The sequence below is a fragment of the Pinus tabuliformis genome, chromosome 5_1 (assembly GCF_031772625.1).
Source record: "Pinus tabuliformis cultivar Carrire ecotype Pingquan chromosome 5_1, CPIR1, whole genome shotgun sequence".
Taxonomy (NCBI): Eukaryota; Viridiplantae; Streptophyta; class Pinopsida; order Pinales; family Pinaceae; genus Pinus; species Pinus tabuliformis.
In genome coordinates this window covers 249,977,398-250,000,958 of record NC_142305.1, presented here as the reverse complement: position 1 = coordinate 250,000,958, position 23,561 = coordinate 249,977,398, and the positions used below count along the sequence as shown (strand labels likewise).

Sequence of the window (23,561 nt, the reverse complement as noted above, 5' to 3'; positions counted from 1 at the left end):
TACTTCATAAATTCAACATCTGTCTCACAATGGAATATGGACTGGCGGTAACTAATAACAACACTACTACGTTATGAGTAGAGTAGACTCCTCCCTGGGAATCATCCTGTCACGTGCTGAAGATCATCCGTCTAGCCATCAATCAAGGTTGTACATGCAGATATGTGCAAATAATGACACCATGGGCTCTGTTTTTCAAGATTGTCCAATCTTGAATCCATTGTACAAGCCAACTTCTCCTAGGACAAAAACAGAGACTTGCTAGTATTTGGTTGCCATGCAAATCCTCTAATTCTTGATGAAACTTGGGTCTAATAGCAAACCCTAATTTCTATCCTTCATTGGGTTCGACTTGGCACAACTTTCTGAGAGTAGTTCCATCAACACCATGCTAGTTGACTCTTTACAATAGCACAAGTAGATTGGGATGAGAAAATATAGATCGCTTTTGTTTCTACATTTGGATGTTATTGGCAGGTTCATTTGTATAAAAACTTTGAAGATATCTCACTACAACAAAATACTTGTGCAAGAACAATACAAATAGTAACAACCAAAAAGACACTTCAAATTGCTCAACCTTCTCCTTTGATCTGCGTGACTATACAAAGGCCTCAGAAGATCAAAGAAATCGTTTTTTCGTGATTGATTTGATGATCTCCAAGGAGAAATCCGAGTTCATATATATAGAGTTGGAAGGGGCTTCTAGAGGCATCAACATGGCCTTACTTTTATGGAGTCGACCATTCAAATTTTATAATTTGAATTTTCAAATTAAAAATGTTTGGAGCCAAAACTAATAATCCATTAAGGTTGACTTAACTTCCAAATATTTGAGATATTTTTCTCAATAAAAAACTTGAGCATAATCCATTTGGTCATCTTAATCTAAATATGATTGTTTGAAAAATTAATGCCAAAAGGATATCAAATCATAAGGTTGCCTTGAATCATTTTTTGGGGCACCCTAACAAAACTTCAGGGCTTCAACTTTGGCATATATCCTCAACCATGAGGAATTACATGGCCTTCCACCTACCATTAGAATCAAAACAAGGAGCTCTATCAACTAATGATGGACTCTGTTGCAATTGCATTGAGCTTCTCATCCAAATTTTTTATCAAAAATGGGGCATCATGACCACACCGCAAGAACCAGGGATTCTTGACCAGTGGAGCTTCCAATCAATGCAATCCATAAACGAATATTAAGAGTGTTCAAAGACCAATGTTGGCATCAATGACAACACCATTCAACATATATCACGTGTACCATTAAGCAATTATACATAGAAAATCTCAATAGTATTGCAATAATTATTAATGACAGTAGGATCATAAAGAGACAGCAAAGAACAAAAGAAAGACACAAATTTTTCCCCTGGAAACCCAACCTCGAGACGAATATTAAGAGCGTTCAAAGACCAATGTTGGCATCAATGACAACACCATTCAACATATATCACGTGTATCATTGAGCAGTTATACATAGAAAATCTCAGTAGTAATGCAATAATTATTAATGACAGTGTGATCATAAAGAAACTGCCAAGAACAAAAGAAAGACACAAATTTTTCACCTAGAAACCCAACCTTGAGAGAAAACCTAGCAATCTTTTCTAGGAGAAATTCTTCAATGGAACAAAAGTACAATCTGATATTCTTAAGTCAAACTTGATCAAACAGGTCGAAATTCGGCCTCCTGCAACTGCCCAAAAATTTTGATCAAACTAAGTCAAATCAGAGAAATCAACACAAGTCAAAGGTCCTTCCTGCAATCAATGTTTGGCCCTGCATCCTTTGTTGTCAACTGCAGTTGATTGTCGCCATGTTTTGCAATCAACTTGGCCTTTGCTCTGCAGTCAAACTGTCGTCAACTCGACCTCTATTATGTGGTCAGACTGTGGTCAATTCGGCCTCTGTTCTACGGTCAAAGTGCCTAGAAAAACTCGGTCAAAACTACCCAAAAAAACTCTCAATTAGATTGCCAAGAAAACTCGGTCAAACTCATAAATCCTCCTTTTTAACTTGCATATGTGAATAAAAAATCAAAAGATCATATGATGGTCCGAATTGGTTTCCAAGTGATGAGTTCGAGTACCAAAATATAGTGGTTTAGGGTTCCGGAATTGTTGTGTCTTTATGGCTAGGTCAGCTTGACTTTTGGAGGCAAAATAAGTTCAAAATTTAAATATTAAATTTCTTCATTTTAATTTCTTTTGAGGGTCGACTAGAGTAATTGGGAATACCAATTGCAACTAACCCCAAAAATCAACAATTTGTAGCTCATGTAGATACCTCTACACAAGCCTAAGAGTTTGGGCTTGCAGAAGCCGCCTAATGGACCCTTGAACCTTAGTAATTACTTTGATAATTAAAGTAATTGTTTTATAAGAGAAAAGTGAGTTTGATCTAATCTAATGCAAAGGTTATTTGCATTAGTAAATTAGATGAATCTCAACCATCGATCTCAAATAAGGCGAGATTCAATCTCATCCATCAATCACTTTGGAGATTAGGGTTGTAGATTTGGTCATAACTCAAGCTTATAAAAGAAAGCCTAGGCCAAGGGAGAAGAAGATAGAACACACAGGGGCACAAGGCATTGAAAGGGGCATTTCAATGGTGGGGGGAGAATTTCTACTCAAGTGTGTTAGGTTCAAAGAAGGTGCAAAGGGGGTAGCAAGGATATCCAGATTAGCCAAGTCTAGAACTTGATCAACTAGATCAGGTCTAGATTGTTGCATGTATTTTCCTCAGTTTGGACCATTTTCCCGATAAGGGAGACTAAGTAAGTTCTGATTAATAAAATGAAGAGTTGTTGATTGGGCAGAAATTTTGGTTGTCTCTAATGTGCATATGTGAGATTGGTTAATTTAATGTGCTTTCGCTAAATATTAATTTTCTATTTTATGTCAAGAACCCAGTTGCACTTTTAATCAGTAGATCTATGATAAATCTACTCGAAATTAATTGCCAGTTTGTGGGCTCAGAAATTAACATGGTATTAGAGTGTAAACTTTGAGAAATCAATCATAGAATCACATAAGCTACTAGGTTCATATAGTTGTGGCAAAAGGGCCAGGTTTAGCCACAACCAAACAAGACACATTTAATCTTTTTGTGGGGTTGTGATCGTAGGTCGTACATATGATGCATTATGGTTGTACAGTTGTTGAAGGAAAAAAAAGGTTGAAACTATATGACGTTGAGGTAAAAAGTTAAGAAATAAAATTAAAATAAATAAAAGGGGAGGGTCGGCAATTGTGGTGGCCAACAACTACAACCATCAGCTAACCACCTGCCAAGAGAATCAAAGGCACGGAGGTGGCCAACCAACCAACTATTAGTTGTAGCAACAAGCAGCTCGACAAGTTAGTCACAAACCATTGATCATGTCATCCTCGAGCCACACAAATCAATTGAGAAGCAATGGAGACCTAGGCAATTGCATGGAGGTGGTCGCAGGGGTGTCGGGGAGCTCGCAAGAGGGGGTAGCTGTAAATGGGCCAAGGAGCATAAGTTGTCGCCAAAGCACAGACAGGGTCACAACCGAGTGACAAAGGTGACCAATCGCAACAAGATACCACTGAGAATCACATGGACGCCAAGAAAGAGATAGACACATGAGTTGTAGATCACGCCGCCCAAGTCGAGCTGTGAGCACTGTCGGGACTTCACATGGCCATCGAAAGGAGACAAGATCAAGAACAGGTCGCCCCCAAGTTGCACAAAGCTACCGACAAGCAACAAGTTCATGCATTGTGAGCAGCAATGCAATATAGAGAGCCACTACCAATGGAAAAGGCAATGGGTACCAAATTTGGGTCGAAAATCAAGCCAACAACCACATAGCAGAATCGCCAGGCCAGCCAACAAGTTACAATCAGGCCCTACATAGGCAGTTGTCGTGAGGACACAGCGATTATAGGATCATCAACATGAGAGGAGCCAGGCTACGACACCCTTGGTTTCATCTTCTGAAAGGTCTCTTAGACTCCTCATGACTCTTCAACTTCACCTGAGGCTTTTGACTTCCATTCAAGTAAATATTCCAATCTTACATAACATCTAAGGATTATGTTTCCAACATTTCCCCCTTTAATTTGAAGGGGTGTATGTGACTTCAAGAAGAGAATTGAAATATGAAGGTAAATGTCAGTGAATGGTTGGTTGTGCACTTTGAATCTAGTGGTTTAAGGAAGACCACAAACCAAATGGGTAGCAAAATCTCAAGTCTTCTACTGGTGGTGGTTTAAGGCTGACCACCAACTCAAAAGGATAGCAAAAGTTGAAGTCTTCAACCGGTGGTGGTTTAAGGTTGACCACCAACTTTGGAACTTGGCCCGAAGCAATTTCTAGAACAATTTTGAATCTAGCTAGAAATTGATGTCTTCTGCTAAATGGAAGTGCTCCCTGATGATGGCCTAAATATGACCACAAACTGTTGTCTAGCAGAAGCAGTAAGCCTTTAACTGAGTGGCGGTTTAAGGAGGACCACAAGCCAAATTGTGCTCATGGAACATTAGTCTTTCTCTAACTATAGCTCTAACATTGGCTCTCGTTGACTCTGACTCTAGGCTCTGGCTACAGCCTCTAGTTCTAGTTGTGGCACAAGCTCACCTGATATCAGTTTCGAAACTAGTAGATAGCTATCATTCCTTAATCCAACATGCTTAGAGGCTTTACACTCAAGTGCTAGATTTTGTGGTAACAATGAAAAAAGAAATACAGATAAAAATTGAAATAAAACAATGAATAGTAAGGGGTAACCCTAACAAAAACTAATGATGAGTACATCATTATGCAAGAAGATAAAAGGATCCATTACTTTGCACCAAAGGTAGATGTAGAGATGGGCAAGGAGTTATCTCCATAGTTATTGGAAACAAAAAGGTGTATCCATATCCTTGAATCAATCATTAGCTATAAATAACATATATAAGCAAAAAGTGAAGTTACTATCAAATAGATAGAAGTTATCATCATCACACATTTCCTCCTAGGTAATATAATTAAAACAAGTGGCAAAACAAATTATTTTTTCAGCTCCTCTCTTCTACCCCTTTTGGATTAGGAAAGAAAAGTGCAAACCTTAGCTATTAGCTTCGCATCCAACCTTTTAAGTAATGAATCACGATCACATTGCAACACATTGAGAAACTTATACTTCTCATTTAGCCTGTCCATCAACAAAATTAATTAAAAAAATCATGTCAAAAAGAGTGAAAACAAATGGCATCAATAACAACATAAACTGAAGTGCATTTAATGCAAAATGAGAATCCAACAATCAACATAAAGTAATAGTAGAACCCTTTATCAAATTTCTCCATTTTAAAGAAAAATATTTATATTCTACCACACTAATTACGAGCAAAAGCTTAAAAAGCAAATGTCAATTGACATGACCTTATATAATATTCACTATCCAAGTGGTGGGATCCTCCTAGTGATGTAATGTGGGGTGAAGAGCCCGTTAGAGTTAATAATGGTATACATATGGTAGCCATTTAACATAATGTGGATGTGGTTACAATGTTAGTTACCATTTCAAAAGGCTCACTAGGCATTATCATGAAATAATGTAATATAGCCCATTCATTAATGTAGAGGCAAATGGTAGTTAGGATTAAGGTTTTCTAGATAGCCATAAATAAGAAAGGACTCCTCCATAGGGATATGTCAAGTATTATTATCATATCAAAGCATTGGCCCATTGGGAGGTTGCCCCTTAGAAAAGGAAAGTAACAGGAATTTAACCTTCCATAAAAACATTATTGTATGGTGTTACCCTGCCTTGAGGGTTTTGGATCTAATGAAGTAAAACGAAATTTGGTTATATTCCTTATTATTCATCTTCAACAACAAGGAAGCAGCCTACCCATTATGAGTTGTTGGATTGGTTAAGGCCTAATGTACACTGATTTTGTGGAGGATAAATCACTGTGTTGAAGACCTTGTTTGGAGAAAGTGAACAGTGACTTTGGGGCAGCATGGTTATTGCGTGAAGGAAGAATTGTTGAGCTGATATTTGGGCCCATGAACAGTAACCTTGGAGGAGCATTGCCACTGTGTGAAGGCAAAGTTGTTGAGTTGAAGTGTGCAGGTGAATCTGGAGCAGCTGAGGTAGAGGTATTGGAGCAGCAATATTCTCTATGTGTATAGGTGGCAAAGGACCTGCCAGGTGTTTAAGACAAGTGAACTGAAAGGGTTGTGGTCAAGCACTTCTTCAGCAAGTAAATCAAGATTGTTCTTGTTCTTGGGCAGATTGAGAGTCATAAGTTGTTGATCTCAAGCCCTAGTTTTCCTTGTATCAAGGCTAATTGTAAGGGCCATGATCCCTGGTACGGGAGCCCTATGTTTGTTGTATTAAAGTTGTAATATAAACAAGTTTTGGGTTGACATAAATTCTTGTGTACTTTGTTGATTCACTGCTATTACATTTCCGTTGTGCAAAGTGCTTGGAGTTGTGGTATTTCAGTGTGTTTGTGATCGTGTTTTAGACATAGACCTGATTCTGAAGTGCCAAAGAAAAATCAACACTCAAATCATCTCAGAAATAATGCAATGTTCATCAAGAAGGCGCAATGGAGTTATGGGGTAAAAAGGGTGCAATCATGGGGCCCGAGTTACCCCTTTCCTCCACCTATTTTTACCACCCCTCTTGTGCACCCCCTTTTCATCATTGACCCCTTAGAGATAAGCGTTCCATTGCTCATTGAGGTTGGGATAATCAATGTTCCTTTTATTTAGATCTGAGACAACCCATGCATTGGCCAAGAACTAGGTGACGGCTAGTGACGTGGGTAGAGCTCAAGCTAGGCTTCTGTCCATGCAATTTCATTTATCCCTATAAATATTTTTCATTTTAACATTTTGGCTCATGTTCTTTCCTTTCTTTCTATTGCATCAACCTCCTAGGGAAAAGTTTCCAAGCCCCTACCCAAGAATAAGGAAAACAAGGAAACAATATTGGTGGCAGAGAGCAATCAACCCAAAGATGGAGGTGGATACAAGGGAAAAATGGAAGGTGTGTGGAATAAGTATGGATTACCATGGACATGCAACATCAATTAGAGCCCCCTATTTGTGCCCCTCCTAGGCAATGAAAGAAAGGCCTCTAGGAAGGTCACATCAGACCAAGGGAAACTGATAACCACCAAGGTAAAGCATGGGAACAAGTGTACACCAAAAAGTAGTCTATCATCCAATCCAACCTGTGATCCATGCTTGAATGCCCTTAAACATTAAATGAAAGCACTTGAATACAAAAATGGTTAATGTACCTCATGTTTGATGACCCACCTTCATTGAATGAGCAGGCTAGATGAAATAAAGAACTAACCAAAACATGGATGAGAGGTATCTAAGGCTAGCTATATGTGGATCATCATAGGGGTGTTGGCTGGCAAGCTGAAACAATAGGAGAAAAATTTCCTCCTTGGGGTTACCCCATGGGTGGGTAACAAGTCGTAAATTGTTGTATTTATTATGTATATCTTATTAATGAAATATATTACATGTTTACCTTTCTCCTCCATTTTCATGTGTCCAACAGTATTGTGGCAACAATTTATTAACTACAACATGAATTATCATTATAAAGAAACTAGCCCCACTACAAAAGACCCCACATCGGCCTGAATCAATGAAAGCCGCTTTTATTACCAAAACTAAAGCTTTTTATTCTCGTATCAAAGAACATGATCCGAATGGGATTGTTATATTGTTTGTCATCCATCTTAATGCTTTTAGGGTGGAAAAATTAGAGAAATCAACTTACATGAGCAATTTTAGCAACGGAACCAAGTTTGGAAAATTGGGGTCAAAAACCTTCTAGGACCCATTTGAGGCCTTAAATGATGCTTTTGGGGGGTAAAACTTTGCTTTTCAAGCACTACACCCCTAGCATGTTGATTTGTGTAGCTTAGGAAGTACTCCCACAACCCCTGGGGTACTGGGTTTGTGATCCGTTGACCCACAAAAGTGGTTTGTGGGCAGTGTACCCAAGCAATGGGTTTTGTACCCAAAGTTGTGGGTGCGAAACCAAGCGGAAAAATTGATTGGTTTTTTCATTTATGCATGAGAGGCACCCTTGATGGACTAAGGGGCACCTAGGGCATCATGATGTGGTGAAGGAGAATAAAATGGAATTTAGTTTTAATGTTAGTGGGGTTTTTGTGGTTTGGTTCAAGTCGGCTTGACCAATGTGACATGACCCTTGGTGGAGGGTGAGACCACCATAGATCACTATAATAAAGATGAATTTAAGCTCATTCTCACACATCACAAGTGCATTCATCAAAGTGAAAACTAATCTGAGGAGCTGCAAACCTAAGGGAGCGAGCTAGGGAGTGAGGAAGGACGTGATTTGATCTAATTTCTTATGTTCTAGTTAGGTCGAGACTAGGAGATCTGCTAGATGTGAATTTGTGGAGGATTCTAAGCATGTGAGTAGCACAAATCTCTGTGACAGATCGATTTGAATTTCTGAGCATCCAAGGAGGGTTGAGACCCTTAGATTTGCTAGACAAGGGGGTCGTAATGCTTGTGGCACAGATGGAACAATGGTTGAGTCCCTTAAGTCTATGCGCAGAGGTTTACAGGGTTGAACTGTGAGGTTTGCGCAGGTTTTGGAGAGAAGTTTGGAGGTTGAAGTTAGGGCAACCCTGAAGTACTGTAGGAGCCCTAAAAGAGGGTTGAAAACCTCAGTATTTTGTGCACAAAACCGTGACCTTCAAGGTTATTATACGAGATGCCTTGAAAGGCATGTGACTAGTTTTCTATGTAATGAATGTTAGGTTGATGTAGTGGTTGAAGTTTGGTTTCAAGACAATGATAGTGGTAGCCCTAAGTACAATGTATGCGGTGATCATTCATTGTTGTGTGGGTTATGCAAGAAAGCCCTCAGATCATTCATTGTTGTGGACTGTGGGAGGGTAGAATTGTGTGCCCTAAGGACTGGTCTTGGAACTGAAAAGAAGTCAGTCAAGAGGGCAGTTTGGATCATGCCCTAGTTCAATGATTTGAGTTGGAAAACCAGTGATAAAAGGGAAAAAGTTGAAGACCCTGAGAGCAAGCTATCTTGGAGGAGCAAGAGGATTGCTAGAGGGCAGTTTGGGAGCCTATGATCAATCATTCTAAGAATAGCTAGAAGGTTGATAGAGGTAGATTGATCAGTTGAAGATGCAATCTATTCTAAAGATGCAAAAATACTTGTGAGCAGCAGAAGAGGTGGAAAAAGACCTGCCAGGTGTTCAAGGTACGTGGACGCAAAGGGTTGAGTTCAAATCTCCTTCAGCAAGTAAGTTAGGTGTACTTTGTTCAAGGGCAGTTTGAGAGTCATAAGTTGTTGACATCAAGCCCTATTTATTCTTGTATCAAGGCTAATTGTGAGGGCCATGATCCCTGGTACTGGAGCCTTATGTTTGTTGTATTAAAGTTGTAATATAACAAGTTTTAGGTTGAAAAATTCTCATGTGTACTATATTGATTCATTGTTGTACATCTTCCATTGTGCAAAGTGCTTGTGTTGTGGCTAGTGTGTTTTTTATCGTGTCTAAGACATAAACCTAATTTTGAAGTGACATGGAAAAATCAACATAGCGTTATTCTACACTCAAAGATCTTTCCAATGATACAAGAATCGCGTCAATTGGCAAAAGTTGTGCCTCTCAAGAGTTGAGCTATCATGACTAGCTACCATAATTCAAGAGGATGCCACGTCAACTCTCATTACTCATGGAAAAGGGGCTAGCCACTTGGTCCCTATGAAGAAGACTCTAGAAGGGTCAAGTTGCAACTCATATTAAGGGTTGAATGGATCAAATTCAACCCCTTGTTGGTTGTGATATAACCAAGCCACTAGGAGGAAAAGGGGTTCAATTTTATTCTAGTGCATTTTGTTCCATAGTTGAGCAGAGTAGCTAAGAGTGGATAGAGGGGGGAAAATAGAGAGGTTTTTGTGAATATTCCTTGAAATGCAGTAACTAGAAATATTTCTTCTAACTGTAAATTTAATTATGCAGTTTATTTTGTTTACGACAAAATAACGAAATATTCACACTTCAATTTCTTCACCAAATTAAATATTGCAAAAGCAAAAATAGGAACTGAGAAATAATAGCACACACTAAATTTTGACACTCTTATTTTCGACAAAAGTCCTTGGAAAACCCCAATGTGGGAAAATCGGTTGCAGCAACTGAGGGTTTATTTTATTATGCAGTAGTGAGAATCTGAGTACAATCTTTGGAAGCTCAGCTGGCTATCCAATTAGCAAGAATCTGACGAGAAAATTCTCACTCCACAAGCAATCCCGACCTTTGTCTCCCTCTAAAAATTGGTCACCCAACCCCTGCGCAAGTCTTTTCTACTTCTGACGATCCGCGCGGTTGTGCTTGGAAAACCCGCGTGATACTCACGACTATACTGGGAAGACCTGCGTGACCCTAAGTGCGACCTATCAAAAAATTTTGCGTGACCCTTGCGGCTATTCTAGGCTAGCTTCGCTGTGGAATACTTCAGTCACTTGTTGTCCAAGTCACAGGACACGTCCTCCAAGGTCCCGTGTCCCGTATTTTACGTGTCGAACACGAAAACGGCCCTAAAACGTGTCGAAAACGTTTTTCATCGTGTCTTGTAAAATGTAAAACATATTCGCCAGTTTTCGTCGTGTCCTGCATCTGGAAAACGCGTATTCCGTTGATAGAAAACGTTGCCTGCATAAGCTGCAATTTTTTTGAAAGAAACAAATAATTTTTTAGTGGAGGAGCTTAATGATCAAGTCTAGGCCCTAGTATTGATATGCTATTCATGGTAATGTTAAATTCTTAAAGTAAAAGTGACATTCTCCTTAATCTTCATTTTCATCCTTTTACTTAAATTTTTAACATTACCATGAAATGACTCAGGATGTTTGAGAGTGGTTCCGGCCTCATTGGATTTCATATGGAGAAAGTAGAATTTTAGATATCATTCAAAATGCAGCAGACTTGTCAGTTTTTCAGGATTTCAGGATTGGGAGATTGTAATGTTTCCAGGTGACACCTCCTGCCCGGGCTACCTCTGCCACCAGTAGAGGACGTGGTCTACCTCCTATAGCTCCTACTTCTAGTTCTTCAGCTTTTAGAGCATAGCAAACTCCACTGCCAACTCCACTAGCACCAGCATCTACATCTAGAGGGAAAGGGAAAGCTGTGGCATTTTCTCGCAAGAGGGGCAGAGGAAATCAATAGGGTTAGACTTTAGTTATTTTCTTATGTGCTTGTAAGTTGTACATGAACAATGAACATTGAATATTCAAGAATCAAGTCCAAGCATATCACATTCTAATTTCTAAATAGTAAATTTTGATTCTATTTATTTTTTTAAAGTGAACTATGAACTTTGAGAAGCAATTATATTTTAATTTGATTAGATAAGCTGCAACCTGCAATTTAATATGGATAAAAAACTATATTTCGGTATATATATATATATATATATATATATATATATATATATATATATATATATATATATAGATATATATATATATATATATATTAAATATATATAAAACGTGTCCCCCGTGTCCTGTTTCCAGGTCGCTGCGTTTCGTATTGAATACTCGTATTTACGTGTCCTCCATGTCTCGTGTCCTCGTGTCATGTGACTTAGCTTGTTGTTGCCTCTTTGGAGCTGGAAATCTTCCTCCAGATCATTGTCTTTGCTCCTCTGACACTTGTTACTCGATCTCTGACTCAATCTCTCCTGCTGAAACACCTGCACTGGAGAATTGCACTGTCTAGATCATTGAGTATCTGCACTAGCGTGTTCTCCATCTACCCATCGACCTCTTCCTATAATCTCCAATTGGGACTCCAACAGCCACGATTAAAACTTAATCGATGGTTGATATCATCGCCAAGTCGATTCGTGTGAGTTTCTAGATGGTTCAAATCTTTCTCAATTAATTCCTATTAATTAATCACTATTCCTAAGAAAATTTTTAATTACGGTCAATTTATTTAATTGAGCCATCTCTAGGTGGAATTTCCAGAAACAATTTCTAGTTTTGGAGAACTCCTATGTTTTAGCCTCTCCACAAAGTCTCGAGACTAGAACACCATCCGATGCTACAAAAACTAACACTCCCTCTTAGCGAGGAAGGTGTTCTCTCCAACTAGTGTTGCACAACTACACAACACCCTATCTCGGCAACATCCTCCAACCACGTTGTTGATGTCTGACAACTGTAGTTGCCTGCCACTATCCACCAACCACTGCGCTAACTCTAATTCATCTGCCACTGACTGCAGTTGAGCGATGTTGCATCTGTGCTGCTACTGCTGACACTACACTATACATCCTATACTATTGCCAACTCTGCATTTTCACTGCAACTCAACTCCCTCTCAATTGTTGTTGTTGTTATTGCAACTACTGAGAAGCATCCAAAATACTGAATCAATTGTGTCTTTGCGCTGCAACCATCTCTTGAGCATCTAATTGCTACTAGCTTTTGCAATGTCTACTGAGAAATCTGTGTTGTTGTTGATTCTGCTTCTGAGCATCCTGTTCGGCGCTCTTCAGCATTTGACTACTACTAGTCTGCAATTGTCACTCTGGAATCTGACTGCATCAGCTGACACTGATCCTCTTGTTAATGAATATTGTGGGCCCCTGTCACAAGATAATGATCCATGAGGAAACACCATCTGATGTAAATACCATTTGATGCTCACCTCACTAGACCCTGCCCAAATCTCTGCGCAGCTCTGGGACTAAAGCTCCATATCGCCCCACCTCACTCCTGGAGATATAGCTACAAACATGGCGAAGTCTTCCTCCAACCTGGAGGACAATTTGTCTATCTCTACGGATGCTACCGCTTGATCCTACTTCTCCTTCTTGTCCTTCTTCCTTTGAGGACACTGAATATTGTAATGGCCAACCTCGACAAACCTGAAGCACTTGACCTTAGATAGATCCTTCTTTTTCTTTTTCTCCCCCTACGAACCTTGTCCCTGACTGGGACCCTTTGATGCAAGGGCCACATTATCTTCCTCCTTCACACCTTTCAATCCCTTGTTGTTGTTGCCGTTGATGGAGGTCTTCACTAATGCTCGCCTCATCTCCTCCTGCTACAGGTCTGACCACATCTCGTCCCAACTTGGTAATGTATCTCGTCCCAAAATACCTTGGACAAAGATTTCCCAATCCTCTGAGACACTATTCACGGTCAAACGCACAAGCTCAGTATCTTGAGGCACTTCTCCTACAGCTGCAAGTTGATCCTGGATTTCCTGAATTCTGGTGAAAAAGGGATCAATTCCTTCACCCTTATGCATCTTAATGTTCCTCAGCTTCTCTTTCAAGAACATCTTTTGTTTCTCGTAAGGATTCTAGTATAACCCTGCGAGAGCACCCCACATCTCCTTGGTCGTATTCTTGGCCGATATGTGTGAGACTATATGGTCCAGACTCCATCCATGATCATCCGCTTCATCTTGGCATCTTATTGAATTATTTCAGTTGATCTGCATCAGTAGGTTCTGCCACAATGTTCTCTACATAGGTCTTTAGATCATGCTCATCAAAGAGAAAGGACATCCTAGTCTTCCAAATGACATAGTTGGAGGCACCGTCCAATCTGTCTTGATCTTTAAGCCCGACTGTGACCATATCTGCAAAAGCTCAAAATTGGAATCTCCTCTGGTTTTCCTGCTCGAATGCCTGTTCTGAAACTCGCACTCCATCTTGGAATGCGCAGAACTGCTCTGTCTACCTCACTCTACCTTCAACTGCTCTCTAGAACTACTCGCTCAACCATTCTGAATGTCCTTTTCCGGAAAACTGGCATGCGAACTATAACCTCAGCAACTCAAACTGGCTAGTCTGGAAAATTTGCACGGCCTTCTACAATTGGAAAATTATGGATCTCCTCTGGAAAACTGGAACTGGAAACCCCCTAGGAAAATCTGGAAATTCATCCCTTTGTGTGTGCACTTTCTCTTCCACCCACTGTTTTAAAAAACGGCCGAGCTAACTGAGCCATACCCTTGGTCGAACTGGCTTGGCAGAAAAACTAGTCTGGTGACTGGTTTGTTACCGAACCGGCCGAACCAGCCAGTGGTATCTTATGAGGTCTAGTTACTTTACTAAGACTGATATTTTTGCCACAGCTAACTGATATAAATGTGTAGTGGTATGATCTGGAATAACAATGGTGTCTTGCATTGTTCTTGAGCGCTAGCTTTGGATATTAGGCATTGATACCTTTCTTTTGCATCTCGGGTGATTAATCTCATAAACTGCTTTGCAATTATGAACTGATACATGCATAAGAATAAGCTACAACAGTTCACAAATTTGTTGGCAGTGGCATTTTCATAGTACTGGTGACTAGTGATGTTTTACAATTTACTTTTGTTGTAGAGGCCATTTAGAGCCTCCTTGGTTATGTGTTTTTGTTTTGATCTCTATGTCATGTATATATTATGTATTGGACAGTGCACTGGGTGCCATTTTGAAATAATGGATATATTCATGAGCCTACTTTGATCATATGTTGTCTTCTCTTTATATTCTAATGCTTTGTGTTTGGAAACATGAATGAAAATATTTAAAATTAAGTTTTTTTATTAAAAAAATAAATATTTGATGTATTTTTTACAATGACCGAGTCACTGAAATCAAACCAGTGGAGTCAATATCAAGTTGGAGTCAGAGTGGGAGACGACCCTCGGCCAGTTCCGAACCCGAGTCGGAGTTTTAAAACATTGCTTCCACCCGACGTTGATTATGCTCTAGCAAACTATTGCAAAACCCTTTTGTGCCCAGACAAGAACTCTGCGCAACGAAAATTTGTGTTGTTGCTCCCTCCGCTACACTCGCGACTGTGAAATTTGTACTCACGCTATTTACGCGGCTATACAGAGAAATCTCGCTAAGCTCTCACAGTTGTTCTAAGCTAACTCGTGCCGCCCTCCGAAAAATTCATACTGCAGCTCCCTCTAAGCCGCAAATTTTACCCTTCATGTTTGAGCTTCCTGTCCATCAAATAGGCTCTAATACCATGTGAAATTTCCTTGAAATGAAGTAACTAAAAATATTTCTTCTGACTATAAATTTAATTATGCAGTTTATTTTGTTTACAGCAAAATAACGAAATATTCACAATGCAATTTCTTCACCATATTAAAGACTGCAGAAGCAAAAACAGGAACTGAGAAATACTAGCACACACAAAATTTTGACACCATTATTTTGGACAAAAGTCCCCGGAAAAACCCAATGTGGGAAAACCGGTTGTAGCAGCTAAGGGTTTATTTTATTATGTAGCAGTGAAAATCTGAGTACAATCTTTGGAAGCCTAGTTAAACAACCTCCACCTTTGTCTCCCTCTAAAAACTGGTCGTCCAACCCCTACACATGTCATTTCTGACGCTGACAATCCACACAGTTGTGCTAGGAAAACCCACACGACCCTAACTACGACCCGTCAAAAAATTCCGTGTGACCCTTGCGGCTATTTTGGGCTAGCTTCATTGTGGAATACTTCAGTCACTTGTTGTTGCCTCTCCGGAACTGGAAATCTTCCTCCGGATCACTGTCTTTGCCCCTCTGACACTTGCTACTCGATCTCTAACTCAATATCTCCCGCTGAAACATTTGCACTGGAGAATTGAACTGTCTAAATCACTGAGTATCTACACTAGCGTGTTCTCCATCTATCCATCGACCTCTTCTTATAATCTCCAGTTGGGACTCCAACGGCCACGATTAAAACTTAATCGATGGTTGAAATCATCTCCAAGTTGATCTGTGTGAGTTTCTAGATGATTCACACCTTTCTCAATTAATTCCTATTAATTAACCATTTTTCCTAAGTTATACTTAGGAAATTTCTAATTGATTCGTCTCCAGGTGGAATTCCCAGAAATATGGGTTTTGGAGAACTTTTGTGTTTTAGCCTCTCCACAAAGTCTCGAAACTATAACACCATCTGATGCTACAAAAACTAACAGTTGTGCTCTACAACAACCCACAGGCCACATGTCTCACTCCTTTGTATTACCATTTCCATTCAAAGAAAAAGAGAGCAGAGAAACCTTACCTTCCAACTGGGTTTTCTCCCAAAAGGGTTTCCTAAATCATATCTTGGTGTTAGTATGGTTTGTGAATGATCGTCTTTATTTGTTCTCTATTTTCTGTATTTTTATATATAGCATGCATAAGAAAAAACAGTAACTAATATATATATAATCTAAGGAAAAATTAACCCTCATAATATAGATTTCAGATTTTGGTAAATTTTTATTAGATCTGTTGTGATGAACTGTCCAGTGGAATATCCATGGCATATACAGATCAGAACAACAACAACAAAAATGGATAGAATGTATATGGCGTACGGGGCAGTAAATTTTTATCAGATCTGTTGTGATGAATTGTCCAGTGGAATATTCATGGCACTTACAGATCATAACAACAAAAAAAGATGGATAGAATGTACATGGCCTACAGGGCATAGATGTCATCCAAATAGAAGTTCAAGTTCAACAACCTATGCTTGACCCTACAGCTTTGTTCATAAACCAATTTTCACTGTTTTGATACACTCCTAAGAGAGCGTGATTAGACAAAATAACTTAGGATGAAGCATTATACACCACACTTTTGCTGTAAAAAAATTGTAACTTAAATAATGAAGCTTCTCTTAAAAAACAAAAATCACAGAAATGCTTCAGACAAAGAATCAGTGGTTGGTCTCTGGCAACAACATCAAAGCCCACATTATGACTTCTTATTCCAAATGACCTTCTGTATGATTAAGTTTTTGGAATTGATAGATCTTCCACCCTTGAAATTCTTACCACATGCATCAATGACACTTTCGTGTCCATAAATGACAATTGACTCACAAGAAGCTGTGATGTGGTAACAACATATTAACTACAACATGAATTATCCTTAGAAATTATAACGAAACTAACAGGAAACAGTAATCTGAGCTTGACATTTCAGATAAACTAGAATAAACTTGGTGATAAATTAAAAGAGTACCCGTAATTCACACAAGCTGGGCATGCTGAAGGGAGATTTACATTCTCACAGTTACCACAAATGTGACTTTTCCTCGCCATCTGCCCAACAAATGCACAGAATTCAGATATTCATGCCCAAAATCAAACATTTTGTTGATAGGTTTCTTTCAATAATGTTTAGAATTCCCTGTTACACAAAAGTCAAGATATATATTAAAAAAAAGTAACAACTAACCTGTCATTCACTTGCATGATTATCAATCAAGAGGACAAAACAGAAGGTTACTACTAAATATGCCACAAACTGCAATAATCTATAAGGTTTTGGCCAGAATTTCAGGGAAAAAGAATTAAGTTGCAGACTTAACCAAGCAAAATTGAATTACCTGCATAGGAGACTGAAGAATCCTTTCCATTCTAAATATCACCTTCCAGCAAGTTGGGGAAAATCATAGTGGCTGTTTTGAGGCACGTCACTGAAAATAGAATGTGTCCCACGGATGCCGCCTTAAGATGTCAGTGCAGTTATAGTCCGTGTCCCTATTTCAAACATGTAACTGAGTATGTAGAAGTCACTTGAAGTGGCAACATCATGACTCGCAAACAATACCTATGTTATAAATAATCCCAAAATACATCTCATTCTTCTTCTTCCAAGCTTGTTTGTATCTATTCAATTAACATAAGGAAGCTAATGGTAAATAACATAATGTGCCTTAATAGCTCTTAAAGCAAAGCACATGAAGTTTCCATTTTCCCTGTGAAATATAAAAGTATGAGACTATAGCTAAGACCAATAATTTGATTTGTACAAACAATATTTATAGCAAATAATAAATGATAAAAAAGGAGAGGAGATGGGGGTCTGACAAGGAACTCCTAGACCATACACCTGATCCCTTCGAGGGGGTTGAAGTCTTTGTTTCAACTAGGGAATCATATGCTGGTGGAGGAACAAGCCTCTAGTGAAGCCTGGAAGCTAAGGTAAAGATTCCAAATACTTCCAAGGAGGAGGAACAAGAATGGAATAAAACCAGCCAGCACACCTTTGCCAGGTGGAATGAATACGGGTCAGAAAAGCTCAGGTTTCAGGACAATGAATACAATGCAACCATTAAGGGAGATCTTCCCCAAGGGAGGTGAGTTAACATTTCCATTCAATCAATTCAGAAGCCAGAATGTGGGGACCAAAGTTCTAGAACTTCTCAGAAAGATACACTGGTAAGATATACTCATAATTGTGTAAGACGGATCCAACAGAGCAGTGGATGAATGATGAGTTTAAAAGGCTAGGCTTTGATGAAGAAGCCTTGAGTTAGAAGCTCTGAGAAAAGTAAGGGCACTGGAAGAAATGGTGAAAGGGCTGAGGGCACAATCATAAGGAATAAATCCAAAAGTATGTAAAGAGGCAGAAAGATCTGGTAAGGAGGGTGGTGGATGAGGACATATATATCACACAGATTTTAGAATTCCAGCGTACAGAAATCATAGGCAGGTTTCATGGTAGACAAATAGGGGAAGATTCACTAAGAGAGTAGATGGAATCCCATTGAAATACAGCATTGAGCTACATTCCCAGATTGCACATGATGACAAGGGGCTAGTTATGCTGGAAATACTGAGAGGGGGGGTGAATCAGTGTTTCTTTTTTTTTCGACTATTGTTTTGCCAGTTAAAACATTTATATTCAGAACACAAGATGAACAACAAGAATAAATGTTTTTATTAATATAATCTTTGCAGTAAAATAGATACAGTACATAAGTGGTTGCAATCAGTTTCCAAGCACCAACTTGGACTTTTGTGAGGCTCCAACCACCAGAGCTCCAACCATGTTTCGCCAAGGCAACAATCTTGGACTTAGTAGCACCAACCCCCAAGGACTTCAATCCTTTCCAATTCCTGAGACACCAGTCACAAAGACATCTATCCTTCCTACTTCTAAGGCATCAAGCCCAAGGACTCCAATCCTTCTTACTTCTAAGGCACCAGCCCCAAGGACTCCAATCCTTCTTGCTTCTAAGGCACCAGCCCCAAGGGTTCTGACCCAATCTTGTCAAGGCACGTTTGATAGTAATGTTCTGCTCTTAGAACTCTTCATTACTAAGTTCTGTCTATTTGCAGCTTCACTGTAGTCTCCATGCTACAGCATCAATGACAGTCAGTCTTCTCATGAAGGAGTCTTTACAATTCTTCATACTATCCACACAGAGTCTCCAATAGATGACCTCTGATAATGTTTCCACACAGCTTTAGTGAGTCTACTCATAGTTGCACTAAGCTCTGCATAAGAACCAACTTCCTGTTCAAGCATCTGTTCTTACAGTGAATGCTTCAGTATAACTGCTTCTCTGCTGACTACTTCTCCCTTCAAACAATGTTAGATAAAACTCTATTCATTACATCACAAAATTATTCTTCAGGCTGCATTTATACCTGATTAATTCTTTCATAGGGTAACACGATTAGCTGAGAAGCTCACCCTTCGAATGCCTTCTGTCATGTTGGTCCTTCAGCCCTTTTCTATTCTGCTGGACCCTACTGCTGCCTCTATTTCCTCCAACCTTTTCAACAACACAACTTCTACTTCAACACTCCCCGTTCTCTGCTTTTGTTGTTGTATACATTCCCGATGCCTCTGACTGTCAGTTTCCTCTTTTCCGTTGGCTCTTTGGCTTCCTCCTCGGTCTCTGTAGTTTCCTCTGCCTCGCTTGATCTTCGGTCGTTGTGTCTTCCTCTGCGCTAGCTTTCCATTCGGCTTCCTGGCTTTTCGGTTGCTGTATGTTAAAACTATAACAGAACCCCGTTTTTTTAATGATAATAGGCATACACAGAGACTGTATTGTTTAACGGACATGCCATGTCTCAATCGCAATCGCAATTGGCTTTAATTCAGCCTCCTGAACTATTGGGAGCGTTATTATAGGGTTTTTGACCTAAAGAACCCCGCGCAATACAAATGTTTAAATACACAGGAATATATGAAACAAAACGACTGAACCGCTTATGGGCGGACTTCAAATTTAAATCACCTGAGTCTATAACCGCATCGGATCCGATGTGCAATCACAATCGACAGTCGCGCTCATGACATCGTTGATGGCCGATGGTCGATTCTCCACTGGACGCGATATTATATTAAGCAGTAGTTGATAACTCCATCGGATCCGCGGCAAGGCCTTACACACTTGCGATATGGCGGATGCGATATCGTATTAAGCCCAACTATAATGTTGCATCGAGGCCGGTCTTGCAATCGCAATCGGCGCTGGACAGCCCTTTGGGCATTATTGCAATGGGCGTATCCGATATACAATAAAACGTTTCATAATGTGCAGCGGGTCCACATATATCACGGTTATATGATATCCATATATATATATATATATATATATATATATATATATCTCCGCTCCAATAGTGTATTCCAATACAACTATGATTTCCACCTCCGATAGTGTATTTGCAGTACAACCAAGTCTTCCGCCTTCGATAGTGTAAATGCATATATATGTGAGTTTTGGCCTCCGATAGTGTAAATGCATATATATATGAGTTTTGGGCTCCGATGGTGTTAATGCATATATATATATATATATATATATATATATATATATATATATATATATGAGTTTTGGCCTCTGATAGTGTTAATGCATGCATATAACCATTTTGTGGCATATATTGCTCCCGATAGTGTATTCTTTGGCATTCTTGCTCTAATAGCTCTGTCTGCTTCCTCTGATGGCTCCGATAGCTCTGATTGCTTCCTCCAATGGCTCTGTTTGCTTCCTCTGATGGCTCTGTCTGCTCTTTGCTCCTCCGATAGCTCTGTTTGCTCCTCTGTATATGGCTCCTCGTGTAGCTCCGATTGTGGCTCCTCTTGCTCCAATGTGGCTCCTCTGGCTTGGCAATGTCTTTCAAAGATCTTCTCTGATACCTTCATACCTTGATGGCTTTTGCCTTTTCCGATATGCCTCTCTTGCTCTGATATTCTGCAATATGCTTTGATATGCCTCCTATGTTAACTCATTCGTTAACAGACTCTTGCTTATGGCTTGGCTATCTTGATGGCTTTGCTCCTATCTCTTCATGGATTTGCTCTGCTTCCCCTTGGCTTCATATCATCATCTAGTATCTAGAATATTACCATATTGGCATCAATGACAACCTAGGTCAACAATCTCCCCCTTTGTTATTGATGGCAATATTCTTCTTCTCTCCCCCTTTGACATCAATGGCAAAGGAGTGCTCTGGGACTCCCCTATCAAATTGCTTCTGTTCTTCATGAATGGTAGATCTTCATGGGTCTATGACTCCCCCTATCATAGTGCTCTTCTTCTTTTTACTCAAGATAGAAGGATTGATGCTTTATCATCAATTAGCACATTATTCCCTCTTCATGTCTCATAAATACTTTATCATGGCTTCAACAATGCTTAAAGATGCTCTACTTGAATGCTTTCAATCAGATTGCAAATAGCCATACACCAAGTGTCCAAGTCCAGGTTTTTATGCTTCAATCCATATTGTTATCTCCACAGTCAGAATTGAGAGGCCTTCATAGTCCGAATAAAGAGAAAATGCCACTGAAATTTTCTTTCTTGTTATCTTTCTTCAGATTCGAGTTCCTTTGTGTCTCTGTGCTTCTCCTTCAGTCACTGCCATCCGCATTCAACATCACCGCATTTGGATGAAATGGTGAGAGGTTATGCCTTATTGTTGCTATATTTTCTCAGTGACCAGTCTTAGCATAAGTTATATTTGACTGCACCACATTCTCCTTTCTATGAGCCATCTTTTCCTTGTGTTCTTGTACATATCTCAGCAAGTTATTTCCCCAGCAAATTTGCATATCCAATCTGTGACTATCTTTTAAAAATCATTCTGCTGATTTGCATCTTTTTGCAATGCTTCAGTTTTGTTATATGATCCCAGTTGCTCTTACTTCAAACTCGATTCCAGATGTATCTGTTTGTTTGAAGATTGCCTCTATTAGTGTCCAGAATTTATCTGTTCTCACATTAAATCCCTGAGTCAAGACATAAACTTCTGTGATAACAGCACCATAGTTGTTTGCCCTATTTCTTTAGTATTAGATGACATTCTCTGTTGTTCCAAATACTACTTAGAGATTAAGTGGAAAGCATCTTTAACAACAGTCCAAAGAATGGTTACAGGATCATGTTCTTCAATGGAGTACTCCTGAGAAATGATCTTCATCAAAGAATGATTGTTAATATAGCTCAACAAGGATTTCATCAAGACCCTTTTCACTAATAGCTTCTGCAATAATGATCAAGAATCACATGCTCCCCCTAACTGTATGCATCATCTCTTTTGGCAGAGTCTTCCCATCTAATGCTTAGATTGTCAATATTCAAGCCAATGACATATGTTGTTGGCTAGAGAGCTCAAGGAACTTTCGAATTGTATTTGCTTTCTTCTCCATACTTGTGTAACTTTCTTCTTTTGCATGGTTCTAGCTTGTGTAAGAGCCCAAGTTAAGTTACAATCACGTGCCATATGACCAATGTTATGACACTTGAAGCATTCTACATTGTTCATGAATAAGAATTCATGATTTCTTCCTGGAAAATTGTTTCTTGGAGATTGTTGGGGACTATAATATCTATCTTTATGATATGCTTTACAGTCTTTTGCCATGTGACCAAAGTTTGTACAAGAATAACAATAACCAAAAAATGAACTTTGGTACCTGGGAGATGGAGATTTCCTTGATGTACTTCTGAAACCTTTCTGCCTTGAGATCCTTTGATGATAACCATTACCTCTCGCATCTTTGACATCATACGCATTTCTTCTTGGAGCAGGATTTCTTCTTGGAGCATGATTTCTTCCATTGTAGCCTTGATGTTTCTCCTTGCCTTTGCTGGAACTGGGAGCATCACCATTTCTTTCTGGTTTCTTCACATCCCTTTTGTTTGAAGCATTATCATTTTTGTTTGAGGATTCACCTGCATACCCGAGACCTGATTTATCAAATGGACATCTGTGATAGTTGAGCATGTCATCCAAGGCCTGAGAGCTCTTTAAGATTTTGTTCATCCCTTCAATCTTTTTTCTGAGGAAGACAATCTCTTCTTCCAATCTTTCACACTCATTATTCTTCTTAGCATGTTGTTTCTCAGTTTCTCCCTTGATACGAGTAGCTTCATCTGCTTCTATTTTAAGGGAGATGATATCTGACTTCATTTTGAAGACTTCTTCATTCTTTGCTTGACTACTCTCCATTTCTTCCTTGATCCTTGTAGCTTTACATGTTTCAGCCTTGAGAAGCTTGATGTTAGATTTTAATTTGAAGATTTCTTCATCCTTTGCTTTTAGTTGACAGATCATGATATTTCTTTCCTTTCCTGCTTCATCAACCTATCATTCTATGACTTCCAATGCTTCCATGGTCTTTTCAGCTCCTTGTGCTTGTTTCCTTGCTTCTTGTAGTTGACATTTGAGAGAGGAGACCTCTACCTTGTACTGACCAATCTCTTCTTCAAGTTTGTTCAA

At 39.3% G+C, this 23,561-nt stretch overlaps 1 protein-coding gene across 4 annotated transcripts in view; it reads right to left on the bottom strand.

Moving 5' to 3' along the window:
• Positions 1–23,561, bottom strand: part of LOC149164347 (uncharacterized) — a 309,541-nt gene that overhangs the window by 257,452 nt on the left and 28,528 nt on the right. The window contains exons 2-4 of one of the 4 annotated variants that reach the window (XM_089432068.1): positions 17,423–17,593; positions 17,056–17,223; positions 5,095–5,182 (exon numbers count right to left, since the gene is read on the bottom strand). In XM_089432068.1, coding sequence (XP_089288194.1) covers positions 5,095–5,182; positions 17,056–17,135 — 168 coding nt within the window. In that variant the 5' untranslated portion in view covers positions 17,136–17,223; positions 17,423–17,593. The remainder of the gene's footprint in view (positions 1–5,094; positions 5,183–17,055; positions 17,224–17,422; positions 17,594–23,561) is intronic. The other 3 variants (XM_089432067.1, XM_089432066.1, XM_089432069.1) reach the window with 3 other exon arrangements.